Source organism: Macaca fascicularis, chromosome 12, assembly GCF_037993035.2.
Source record: "Macaca fascicularis isolate 582-1 chromosome 12, T2T-MFA8v1.1".
Classification (NCBI taxonomy): domain Eukaryota; kingdom Metazoa; phylum Chordata; class Mammalia; order Primates; family Cercopithecidae; genus Macaca; species Macaca fascicularis.
In genome coordinates this window covers 120,890,011-120,903,473 of record NC_088386.1, presented here as the reverse complement: position 1 = coordinate 120,903,473, position 13,463 = coordinate 120,890,011, and the positions used below count along the sequence as shown (strand labels likewise).

The following is a 13,463-nucleotide window of genomic DNA, read 5'->3' as shown; positions in this document are numbered from 1 at the left end:
TCAGGGTAGTTATTAAACAGTGAGTGACATTCATATTGAAAGCAAGGTAATGAGCAGTTGGAATGGCTACAGGAGGGCAATTTTAGGTGCTTGCTTTATTTTAAAGGAAATAACATTGGTATGTAGTTAACTTTGCCAGCCGTGGGAAGCTGGAGCAGGTTCCAAGCCAGCAAGCAGACAGGATACCTCTGTGTCTAGGGAAAATGCAATTGGAAAACAGTCCCTGTAAGATAAAAGATAACTGCATTGATTCAGATCTCCTCAGCCTCATCTTCTTGGAGGCTATATTTGTGTGTCTTCACCTGATCATGTGTGGAAGAAATCTGCTTCAGCTTGGAATGCTTTTCATTTTCTTAAAAAGGTAGAGGAACAATAGTATAATGAAAAATATACTGCTTTGGAGTGGACTACTTTTTAATAGGAAAAGAACACTGTATTCTAGGTGAGAATCAGCTGCATGCCTTTGTAAAGAGCAGTAGCAGTCCAGCCATATATATTTGTGTGACACATGTTTAGAAATGCTATGAGCTAGCTGTGGTATTTTTGTTGTTGTCCTTGTCATTATTGTTAGGCTCTGGCTTCTGAGGATGGAGGCAAGGGCATGTGAGTTAGAGTTTTGTCTCCACAAGAATCAATGTTTGTTCCTTAGAGATTCCCATTTTCAACAGCAGAGCTGGCCGAAGCTGGAAATATTAAAATACACATGACTTCTTGAATACAGTTGGATGCCTTTAGCAAAACATATCAAAAACTTCAAAAAGGGTAATTAACTAAATGCCCAACAGGAAATTCAGAAAAGAATAAACCCTAAAATCAATGTTTTCTATTTTCTAAACATCACACTAAGATACTTATTGGTAAGATATATGCATATCTCTGGACTGTAACTTTTTTCTGGAAGTGGATATCACTGACCAGTGATAAAGTCCACTATTGAAAAAGTATAACTCCTTCACTGCTTGCTATTAGATTCTAAGATGGGCTCAGTAAACTCTGGAAGAAATGAATTTCTTACCTACCCAAACCCCTCTCCCATCAAATTCTCATTTAGAGAATTTTCTAACCTATTGAAATTCAGTACTGTGAACAAATATTACAACTCTATACCTGTCTGAAAGGCTATGAATGGAGTATTATGTTATTTTAATACAATCAAGTAATTTTATGCCTATATACATGTACAGACATACACAGCAAACGCATATCATCTACCCCCCATACACACTAAGCATGCATCACACACACACACTGTGCACACACAGAGACTCACGCATGCACCACACACTCACAAACTGCAGTCTCTTTTATTGTTGGCTCATCTACATTCTCACTCATGTGCACAGCACCCTTTATTTTCCATGAAATTTCTAAATACTTTGAACTATTAGATTGGCACAAAGGTAATTGTGGTTTTCGCCATAATTTTTAATAGCGCCGTTTTAAAAAACCACCATTTTAAAAATAATCGCAAAAACCACAGTTACCTTTGCCCCAACCTATATTTCACAGACATTGTCCACTTTGAAAACTCTACATTTAGAAATATGAGGTTTTAAAAATGAGTTTTCATTTAAACTCCCCCAGAGAAGTCTACTCTCATTGGTAACCTGGAGCTGCTCAATTGGGTTGACCTTTCTAGCAGGAAGCAGTGAGCCTGAGTACTACTAACTTTAAGAGCTCTTCTGCAGGCTCAGGAGAGACCACAGTGAAGGAGGAAGTCGCTACTTACTGCTTTACTTCCTTTAAGCAGGGTGTACAGCGGCTGAGCTGAACCTGCAGATACACCATGGACCAGCCTTGTTTTTTCTATGACAGAAAGGCTGGGCAGCAAACTAACCTGCAGGCAAATGGGGAAATCTATCAGAAATGGAAGAGAAAAAAATAAAATGAATTATCCAAGCATTCTGCAATCATGAAGAAGTAATCAACAGCAAATGCCAAAAAGCTCAACAGGTTAAAACATTTGGAATAAAGATAAGATGTAATAAGGAAGTAACAACTAAAATGGGCAGAGATGAATAGGAGATGCCTTACCAATTGCTCAGTTTAGGACTTGCGAATCCTATCATCATGTACATGTGTCTACATCTTAACCACTATGTTTCTAGTTACTCTGAATTTCTAATGGTACTTTTGGGGTCATTTTAATGGAATGGATTCAAATGCATTGTCAATGAAAGCCAGATTTCTGCCCCCTGGTTGCTTAGATTCAGTGATGATGCCATTTCCAGATTGGATAGCCTATCTAATTGAAAATGATTAGAATTGAGCATGTTAAAACATAGCATAATTGCGCATTTAAAAAGGACTTTCACATAGTATATTGACTTTGCTTTCTGCCTTTCCTCCACCATTATTTTTCTTTTTTCTTCCAACTTCGTTGAGCTCTCCTGTTCCATTCGACTTCTCTCCTTTGTTTCGACTTCTCATCTTGATTTCACTGCCAGTATTTTCCAGTAAATGATCTAGAAGCCAATTTTCCATTTCCTCCCACTCATTTCTTAGACCCATTGTAACCTGGACCTCCGTGGTCAGTGGAAACCACAACCAAAGGCCAAGTGTCTTTCTTGTCTACACCTTCTTCTCAGTACATCTTTGATGTTAAAATGAAAACACACGCATACAAAATTGAAGAATAAGACTGTAGTAGATGGTATTTTAAAGATGTCCCCTCCAGACTCCCTGATCATTCAAACATGAATCTTCGTACAGCTGTGAAGGGACTTTGCAGTTGTAAATTAAGGTTGATCATCAGGTGGCCTTAAAGCAGAGAAATGATACTGGATTGTTCTGGTCTAATCACGTGAGGCCCTGAAAGCCAAGGCTTTTTTTCCCTGGCTACAGCAGAGAGATACAGAAGAAGATGAGGCAAAAGGAGAAGTTAGATTCAAAGTGTGAGGGATTCAACCGGCTATTTCTGGTTTAGAAAGAGTTCTTGAGTCAGGGGATGTGGGTGGCCTCTAAAAGCTAAGAATGACCCCTGGCTGACACACAGAAAAGAAACGGCCACCTCAGGCCTGTAACTGTAAGGAATAAATTTTGCCAACAACCTTGCATGTGCCTGACAACAGCTTCTCCCCTAGAGCTTCCAGAAAGGGACACCACCCTGTTGACACTTAAGTTTAAGTCTTGTGGTTCTCCAAGCAGAGAATCAGCTGAGCTGCGCTGGATGCAGATTTCTGACCCGTGAAAACAGATCATAAATGGAGGTTGATTTAAGCCACTACATGTGTGGCAATTTGGTACAGTGGCAATAGAAAACTAACACAGATTGCCAGAACTTTTTCTGAGGTTTCTGACATCTTTGCATTCAAATTCCCATGTCTCTAAATCATGGTTAAGTGTCCCATCTTACTTAATTTCCAAACATCTAGACTTCCCTATTGAAAATGGCAAACTTACTTTCTGACTGGACGCCACGGGACCAGACTTTGAATCCTATATAAGAATGTGTGAGATTGTGCATTTTGTATGTACATATATATATATATGCATGCATATATATGTATATACAATAGTTTACGTATATACACATATAATACTTTACGTATACAGATATAATAGTGTATAATATATGTATTATATTTTGTGTATAGTTTGTGTATATATAGTTTTAGTATAATGTGTATAATATACACATAATAGTTACATATACACATATAATAGTATATATACACATACAATAGTTTACGTATATACACATATAGGAATCTTAGCCATTATACATACACATATATGTATTTTGTTCTCAACTCCAGGGACTAACATATATTGTTTCATAGCAACCCTACAAGCTATATACTAATGGCTCTATTCTTACATATAAGAGTTAGGCAGAGATAAGTCAAATACCTTGCTGGAGGTTACCTAAAAGACAGCTGAAGATCTAAGCACAAGTATGTCTAGATCCAAAACTGCAAGGTCCTTAGTTTTCAGCCTGTCTCTCTCTCACATTGAATCTTTTGTAGACATTGCCAGGCCCTACATGCATCTCGGTCCAGGTGCCATGCACCACCTTCCTTAACCTCACCTGTCCAGGACATTGAGGCTCTGTAATGCCTCTGTAGTTTCCCCTTTTATCTCTTTGCCTTCTCAGTATTTCCTGAATTGCCCTCCATCTACCATATGTAAAGGAACTTCAAGACTGTGTGTTCTTAATTCTGTGACTCTGTTCTCCAAAAATTCAGTTTACTTTTAGACTTTTAAATTTAGTTCTTTTCATGACTTTCTGTTCCACGTCTCCAGTCCTAACTTTTTCCTAAGTTCTAGGCACACTTATAACAGCTGAACTTTCCCTTTTGACGATCTTCTGGATGCAATATTTAACATGTCTAAATCAGCATTGCACATTAAATAAAGGGGGGGAACCCTCCCTTCTTACCACCCTTTTTCCCTCACTCATATAATCCATCTCCTTCATGGCCAGTCAGAAACCTCCTGGCATCTTTGAACTTCCCTTCTGGCTAAGACGGTGGGCTCAGGAACTGGACCCCCTGGGTTTACATCCCAGCTCTGCTACTGACTTTGGGCCAATAGCTTAATTTCTCCAGATCCCAAATATTCCTCTGTAAAACTGGAATGGTGCTAACAATGATAACAATACTTACCTCACAGGGTTGTTGGATGGTTCAAATAAGGTTCCACAAAAAATTTAGACCAGCATCCAGCACATAGTACTTGCTCAATAAATTTCAGCTCTCATTTTTTATTTTACTGCTAGATCTTTGTAATCTCCCTGAAATTTATGGTTATGTTTCTGTTGCCTACTTCTCTGTCTTCTACCACCCTATGTTAATATCTAGATTAATGCACACCATCTCTGGATCAAATTCTCTACAGTCCAGCCTGCATGTAGCTACTGAATGAATCTTTCTAAAGCACTATTGTAATTATGATTCAAAAATCCTTTAGCGGTTCCTCATGATTTCAGGATACAGTGGAAAATTTTCCTTATCTTGGCATTCAAAGCCTTCCATGAACTAGCTCCTGACTTCTACCTTCAATTGATTCTCTCTCTCCTCTCCTATTTAACCCTGGAGTGTAGACAGGCAAATTTCTAATTCTTTCTTAAATATTCTGCTTTGGCCTGCCTTTTTGCCTTTGTTGTAACTTAATAGTTATGCATACTATGTAGCAGGCAAGGCAATGCACTGATATTTTTAAGATGTCATTTTATTTATCCTCACCAGAAACCTATAAGATAGTGACTGTGCTATCCCTATTTTACAGATGAGAAAACTGAGGGCTGGAAAGGGTGAGTGATTGGCCAAAGGACACACAGTTAGGAAGTGATGGATCCAGGATTTGAATCACAGATGATTCTATAATTTGAAACATTCTACCTTGATGTGTCCCCTCTGCTACATTTCCTTTCCAGTAGGATGCTTTCCTCTGCATTCGTCTCTTTGATTCCCACCTGTTATTCAAAGCCTACCTTAGAGATATCTTTTCTATAAAGCTTACCCAGACTCCTTCAAACTCTAGTGAACTCCTCTGTAGGATACAAGCTTCTTTGTTTTTTTTTTTTTTTTTTTTTTTTTTTTTTTTTTTTTTTTTTTTTTGAGACGGAGTCTCGCTTTGTCGCCCAGGCTGGAGTGCAGTGGCGCGATCTCGGCTCACTGCAAGCTCCGCCTCCCGGGTTCACGCCATTCTCCTGCCTCAGCCTCCGAGTAGCTGGGACTACAGGCGCCCGCCACCTCACCCGGCTAATTTTTTGTATTTTTAGTAGAGACCGGGGTTTCACCGTGTTAGCCAGGATGGTCTCGATCTCCCGACCTCGTGATCCACCCGCCTCGGCCTCCCAAAGTGCTGGGATTACAGGCGTGAGCCACCGCGCCCGGCCACAAGCTTCTTAAAACTAGGAAAGATGTTTTATTTTTCTCACGAAGTTCAGTGATGTCTTGAGTACAGTACTGAATAAATTCTGATGATTTATTGGTCTTGGATTTCTTTTCTAATGAACTTGGAGGCATCTCCTTGTAACTAAGCCAACAAATCTGATTGCTCCTTATTACTGGTTCTTGACCATTGTCCTAGCTAGGACTTTTGATTAACTATATGTTTCTAAAACTAAAGCAGAAAAGAAAAGTGTTGGAATGGGGTGGAGTGTCTCATAGTATGGTTGAGAAACAGGCTTGGTCTAGAAACAAGAAGAAGAAAGCCCATAGAGGGCCCAACGGTGTCATCCCATGGAACACTCCACCCCATGCGGCTGGATTTTCCCCTCCTTTGCATCAACACAGACTCTGTCTATCTAACATCCTCATATGCTGCCGGGTGATGCCTGTTTTTGCCAATATTTCAGGAAGCTATGATTAGCAGCTGAGGAAACGGAGAAATGAGTCATTCTCGTATTGCAGAAGTTGAAAAGTGGGAGGAACTTTAGGATAAAGAACTGTGGCGCCTAAAGAGGAATAGAGGACAAAATAGATGCAAATATTAGACAGACAGAAAGTCACTTAAGAGTGTCTCAAGATTATTCAATGCTTTGTTATAAGACAGTATGCTCATCTTCTAAAACTGTGACTCAGAAATTTAAGGCACCGCTGCTGAATGGATCCACAGATGGTTTTCAGAAGTTTGTGACCCTTGACCATGCAAGCACATTTTCTGAGTGCTTATATTTTTCTGATGAGTGGGTTCATAGCTTTTATCAGATTTTCAAATGAGCTCATGATCTAAAAGGGATTGTAAAATACTATTTTTAGCCATCAACATACACACATAATCTGACCCCAGGAAATCAGGTGATCCAGAGTCAGACTCTCATAACACCATATAAGGAAAAAATAATAAATCTGAAGATTCTGTATGTACTATAATGTACCTGTTCGTCTGTCAGATGTCAGAGAGTTACTTCGAGGGTGAAATCTGTTTAGCACTGAAGACATATGGTGGAATTTCTAAATATCGAATGACTGGGGATCAACAGACTTCCGCTTGGTGGAATCCTTAGTTTGCCTAACTAAGCCAGTTACAAAGTAATGATATAATTTATCTCCCCAGCTGTCATTTTATAGCATTATGCTAGTTTTCTGATTGGTTTCAAAAGAAGGTCTTCTCAGTCTCTGTGCTAAGACAGGAATAATCAGAATCCCTTGTTCCCTGTCTGGCGCAAATGACTGCATGACAAGGTAGAGATGGGTGCATGGCTCCGGCCTGGGGTGCATGTGTGTCTATCAACTAAATCTAATTATTGCTGGGGAAAAGAGAACAGCCTAGTCCTGTGGCCTCCAAATATTTCTGTCTCACCTAGTAGAAAAGACAGAACATACTCCTATATTATATATCTATTTATCAATTACATAGCTTTTATCAATAGTTGGTATTTCAAAACACAATATATATATGAGACTAGGTTCATTGTTAAGCATAATAAATGTAAATCCCTCATTTATTCTTTATTAAACATACCTTTAACTAATCTGTACTGAAAGCCTTTTGAGTGCCGGGTGTTCTAATCACTAAGGACCCAGTGAAGGAAACGAAATCACATGCTCATGGAACGTACAGCCTGGTAGAGGAAGACGGACCCCGAGTAAAACAAATAAACAAACTGTACAGTTGTGTTCCATGTCAGTGACTGTGGTGGAGAAAATCAAAACAAGAAAGAGCATCCGGGTGGGTTACAGGGGAGAACTGCACTTTTAAATAAAATAGCTCCAGAGGAAGGGCTTGAAGATCTAAAGATGAGGGAACTAACTCCGTAACTCTTTGTAACTATTTGACATACAGATTCAAGGAGCCCATGTCTGTGTGTATTCTATTAAATAATAGTCAAGCATAATTTCTTTATTTAGATAGCCAATATACAAAACATTCTGATGTCTTCTTCTTGTTCCCTGAGCAATCACTTCGGGAATTCCCCTTGGAAGATCACTTATTTAGTCTACACTTAACAAGAGCAACTGCTTTAAACACAATTCTCAGACCTCAGCCATATTATTACAGTTGACTTTTGGGGTCTAGCTGGAATTATAAAGTTTGGATAGCTGTTTTGACAGCCATGGAGCCCTGTTGTCAATTAACTGTTCAATTCAATCTTGATTTGGTTCCCTGGGTGGTTTTACATCATATGGTTTATTTAGCTGTGAGCAATTCTCTTAAACGTCCAAAGTCATTTTGTGTTGCTTTATTGCAGGTGAAGAGGGAGGATATATGCACAAAAGCAGTATCTGAACAGCTGGTAGTTAGTTACTCACAGGAAGTGGTAACTTGACAGCTTTCCTTTCCTTTCTGTTGAGTTACATTCACGTAGCATGAGCATTTCCCTTTTTACCAAGAAGAAAGATTTATTCAGCCTGGTGACGCTTCAGAAGAAAACAGTTTAACGACACTGATATTTTAAAATATTTTGTGACTCAAATTACAGCAATACGATGAGCTTTCGAGGAAAGGTTTTTAAACGGGAGCCCAGTGAATTTTGGAAGAAGAGACGAACAGTGAGGAGAGTAAACCAAGAAGAAATTCACAGATTTAGTTCTGTAGGTATCCAAATGTCAATGTTTTGCTTTCCATCTTTCCTTCAATCCTTTCTTTCAAAAATGATTAGCTCTACAGTGGTATTCTAACACAGGCTGGTGGGTGAAGTCTTATATGGAACAGAAGATTCCATTTGGGTCCTAAATATTCTCTTTTACTTGCATCATTATTTTTGAAGTCACGTTGTTCTCAAACCACATATAACTCTTTTAAAATATATTGATAGAGAATTTAATCATTAGAAATTACTATATTTGGAATTTAAGGTTATCTTAATATTATGGTACAAATTAAAATTTCTGAAGAAGTTATTCTCTTTTTTAAAGAAAAGCCTCTAATTGCCTAAGAATCCAGTTGATGACATGTATATAGTTGTGTTTTTAAAAAATCATCATTGCGCCATTTTATCGTATGCCACTAATTATTTATTTTAAAATTCTTAGAAAGAGCAATCCAAAATATGAAAGAAAAAGTAAATAAGCATTTGATTAATAGAGCTAAGGAGGACTTTAAAAAGTGATACTTTTAAAGGTTTTAAAAGTTAAAAAGATTTGATTTTGTTTTGCTGTTAAAAATATTTCTGCCTTGTTGTTTCAAACAAAATGAGAGCTTGAAAACCTGTACTTATTACAGAACTTTACAGATCTATAAACTGTAGAATGTATAGAGCTTTACAGCTGTATAAACTACTGACAGTTGAATATCAGAGCTGACTGCTAGAGCACTTTAGTGACTTTCATGTAAAGTGAAGGGCCCACTTTGTATGTTAAATGGCTACAGCAATATTCCTGGGTAGCTTATTTTAGAAGAATATTCATTTTACCGGGTGGGTCTGGCTTTGTTTGCCTTCTTCAGAGCAGGGTTTCTCAACCTCAGCGCGACTGTCGTTTGGGGTCTGAGAATTCTTTTCTGTGGAGGGCTGTCCTGTACCGTGTAGGATGGTTAGCAAATTCCTGGCTTCTATCCACTTAATGCTAGTGGCAATCCCTCTCCAGTTGTGACGACCAAGAACATCTCCAAACATTGCTAAATGTCTCTGGGAAGGGTGATCACTGATCACCCATATGAAAACCACAGTTCTAGGGGTGAAAGATCTTTTTGTTCATAGAAACATCTTTAATATAGAAACAGAGATGGCTTTTCAAAAATATATATATATATAAATTATATATAAATTTTTTATATAAATATATAAATTATATATATATAAACATGCACGTGTGCACTTATATATAGGCTCTTTATAAATATGAGTAAGTACATTGCCTCTCAATGAAAAGAGGCCCTCTTTACACTAACAATTAGTTGACGGTAACTTGATACGAATAGAGTTTATTAGAGGTCTGCTCAGAGGGTTGGTACTGCGTTGTTTGTTCCGTTTCTATCTCAGGAGTGTGTGTCTGCCATTGGTGAATACATGCATTTGAGCCCCTAGCCTTGTTCCCATTAATGTAGCTCTAATTTTTCCACTGGGTATTTCATAGCTGGAGTATGCAGAGTCCTGGACCTGACCTCTTTCTCCCCATTGGTCAGAAATGAGAGCCTGGACCTAACCACTTCCTCCCCACTGGTCAGATATGTCTTCCCTACTGACTCCAAAAGAGCCTCGTCAGCCTGTTAAGGAGGATAACTGTTTCAAAATATTGCCTGGTTTGAGATTATTTTTAACTTGAGTCTTGTCCCCAAAACGTAATTTCCCTACTGTTTTTATCTCAATGAAATTTAGAAGTACCATGGATTATGTCACCCTGAGAGTTACTTCTTGTGTCCACTAAAAGACACAATGCACAGAAGCACATGTCTATCTTACCCAGACCACACATACAGGGTTGGCAAGAGGACAGTCCCCAGAGTCTCACCATATAATGAAACTAATCACTCTATGAATTATCTTAATTGAATTTGAACGTATTGCTACTGAGTACTATGGGAAGAGCAGCCAGTAAGGACGCAGTATTTTCCCACAGCATTCAGTTAGCAATGCATTCAAATTTAATTAAGATCATTCATACAGTGATTAGCTTTCTTCGAGGACAGAAGGCACTGGGGACGTTCCTGCTACGGTTGCCTGCTTTTGGTCTGCCTAAGATAGGCATATCTACTTTCACAGGTTGTCTCTTGTATTGAGTGTGGGATTGTTTGATCCATCCTTAAGTATTATCCTGAGATGTACTTTTCATTTTGGAATGCAACGAAAGTGAAACGAGTAATTAGACACTAGGATTTGAAATAGGTATCTTGAGGGGGTCATTCTCCCTGCCGCTCTCACCTGCCATCTATACGACCTTGGGCAAGTTACTTAAATCACTGTGAACCTCAGTTTCCTTCTCTGTAAAATGCTCATAATAATACCTACCCTGTGTTAAGATTGTTGATTAGAATACAGTTTGGTACTGTGCATTCTGAACATGGTTTGAACACTGTTCAAACCAGGTTACAAGTGTTGCCAAAGTTACAAGTGTCGTGCAGTATTACTAAAACTAAGTAACATATTTCCATTTCCAAGGACAAGGGAAAAGGGACACTGAAATTATCTTTCTAGTCACTTTAGCAATTGAAGTCACTGGACTACAGGTCATGCTTTTCTTTGATAACAGAACCACCCAGGAGACAGGCTTCTGAACTGCATTAAGCTGAGAGCTTGGGGTCCCAGATCTTTCTATGTGTTGATACAGTTTATTTCAGAAACACCATGGTTTTTTTCTACCCAGCCGAAGCCCAGTTTAGCTGAAACCCACTCACAGCCTGATTGTACTGTGCCCAGTACATTCATCTAAGCTTTCTAAAATCTAAAACGGCCAGGCGTGATGGCCAGCACTTTGGGAGGCCGAGGCAGCCAGATCACAAGGTCAGGAGATGGAGACCATCCTGACTAACATGGTGATACCCCGCCTCGACTAAAAATACAAAAAATTTGCCGGGTGTGGTGGCACGTACCTGTAGTCCCAGCTACTCAGGAGGCTGAGGCAGGAGAATCACTTGAATGCAGGAGGCAGAGGTTGCAGTGAGCCAAGATCGTGCCACTGCACTCCAGCCTGGGTGACAGAGCAAGACTCCGTCTCAAAAAAAAAAAAGTATATATATATATATATATACACACACATATATATACATACACACCAAGATCCCTAGACTGGCTTCAGAGCCTATTCATTCAAATAGTGATAAGGGAAGGAGCAATTCAGTTGACAAAACACCCAACAAATGAAGATGAGACCTAAAGTTAAGGAAGAAAGCAGTAACTTCTTTTAAATTTTGGATATACTCAAAAATTGTAGTGAAAGAGGAAAAAAGTGATTTTTGCATATACTTATCATATCTGTTTTTGTAATGATTATGTAGATCTTGAGCTCAAGTCATTTCTTAATCTAAAGAACATTTAGAAATGGTTTAATTTTACAGTAATCTCGAATACCTATCCAGAGCTCTGTGACTTCCTAAGAATTATGCAACCCAAATTTTATACCCTCTTGACCCAGGTTGACTATTCTGTATATTCTGGGTTTTTTTTCAAATGCTATTTGAAGCTCTATATTTTATGTAGAATTTTTAGTTCTTTTGAAAGTTTCCCTTATTAATCTAATTTTCAAATGTATTGTCTGAGAAATGCCACCTATCACAAACAACATACAATTGAGAGACTACATTGTGTTATGAGAAAAGCTTAAGGAAAGGGTGAACCTGACATGTTAGATCATCGAGCAGAACTACTTCCCTTAATTTCTGAAATGTGTGTGGCGATCTGCCGCTGATGGTTTTCTTTTTAACTGCCTTTCTATTTTTATTTTATTCTTTTTTATACTAAAATTCTTCAGTATGATCTCTGGTACAAAGGAAGTCAATAAAGAGATCATTTCCTTCCTAACTTGTGTGTCCTAATTTAGAAAGATTAAAAACAGAATTAAGTTGAATTACTATATCAATCATCTGCACAGTCATAAAAATATACAAATATATTTAAATAAATATGATTTGTTGTTTTTAAGTTGTTACTGGTTTACGGGTCATTAATCTGCAGGGTTTCAAAGTATTTGGAAAACTGGATACCCATGAAAATTCATCCTCTCATCTTTAAAGTACCTATTAGCACTTTAATAGGAAAATAAAAATGAAAACTCTATGTAGAGGATATAATCTGAATAGCTTTAACATATCTCTAATATACATTATTTTATATCATACTGTACTATTATCATTCAAGTCAGTTTTTTCTTCTTGAATCTTCCATGTTAATGTGAGGAGCCTCCCTCACTGGTGATCTGTGCTTCGTTAGGTGCTATCTCTTTGTTTTGTACAACCATTCATAGGGCGTTGCTTATTTAGGCTGTTGTGAAACGAGCCAGTTAGCTGAAAGAAGCAATGGATGGGGTTCCAGGAGCCAGGATTTTGGTTCTAGGAACAATGAAACAAGGCTGAATCAGGTTTGAAAACACAAAGGAAAGCAGGAATCAATGTTGTATATGGACAAGTTGAAGAATGCGAAGAAGCAGGAGTAACCAGGGGATGTGAATTCAAGAAATGGAGAAGTGAGCATTGAAACTTGGTCCACCTGAGAATCCAGGTGAACACAGATGAGAGGACCTGGGTGCGGGCTGCAACAGGAACAGTTAGCTCATGTGCCAGGGAGCTGCAGAGAAGCTGCCTCTAAAATGGAAGTGGGAGGGGTACCTGTAATTTAACTAAGAATGGTCTTCCTTTCCCTAGCAGCTGACTGTGAAGGGAGGAAGAAGAGTTAAATCAGAAGTGAGCCAAGCTTCTGAGCATGGGCAGGACTGTTTGTTAGAAAAGAGGAGTTCTAACAGGAATAGTAAGGACGGTCATGATCCCAGCAACCCTTTATTTCCTGGAAGGTGGCAGTGGTTCAAAACTTTTTTATTTTAAAGATTCCCTCAATTGGTGGTAATTTTCATTGTGGATGTTGACATACGCACTAATAACATTCATTATATGGTTCCTTAAAGCTACCTTTTCATTTTCTTTCC

General features: G+C 38.5%; 1 protein-coding gene across 17 annotated transcripts in view; it reads left to right on the top strand.

The window, feature by feature from the left end:
* DOCK10 (dedicator of cytokinesis 10) overlaps positions 1 to 13,463 on the top strand; it is a 280,766-nt gene that overhangs the window by 85,459 nt on the left and 181,844 nt on the right. For 3 of the 17 annotated variants that reach the window (XM_065526531.2, XM_045368398.2, XM_065526530.1), the window contains exon 1: positions 8,263 to 8,483. The exons of the other annotated variants lie outside the window; for them this stretch is intronic. Coding sequence is in view for 2 of the 3 variants with exons in the window: in XM_045368398.2 (XP_045224333.2) it covers positions 8,379 to 8,483 (105 nt within the window). In the remaining variant the exon portion in view is untranslated. Of the gene's footprint in view, positions 1 to 8,262; positions 8,484 to 13,463 lie in introns of those variants that run through there. 17 annotated transcript variants of the gene reach the window in all.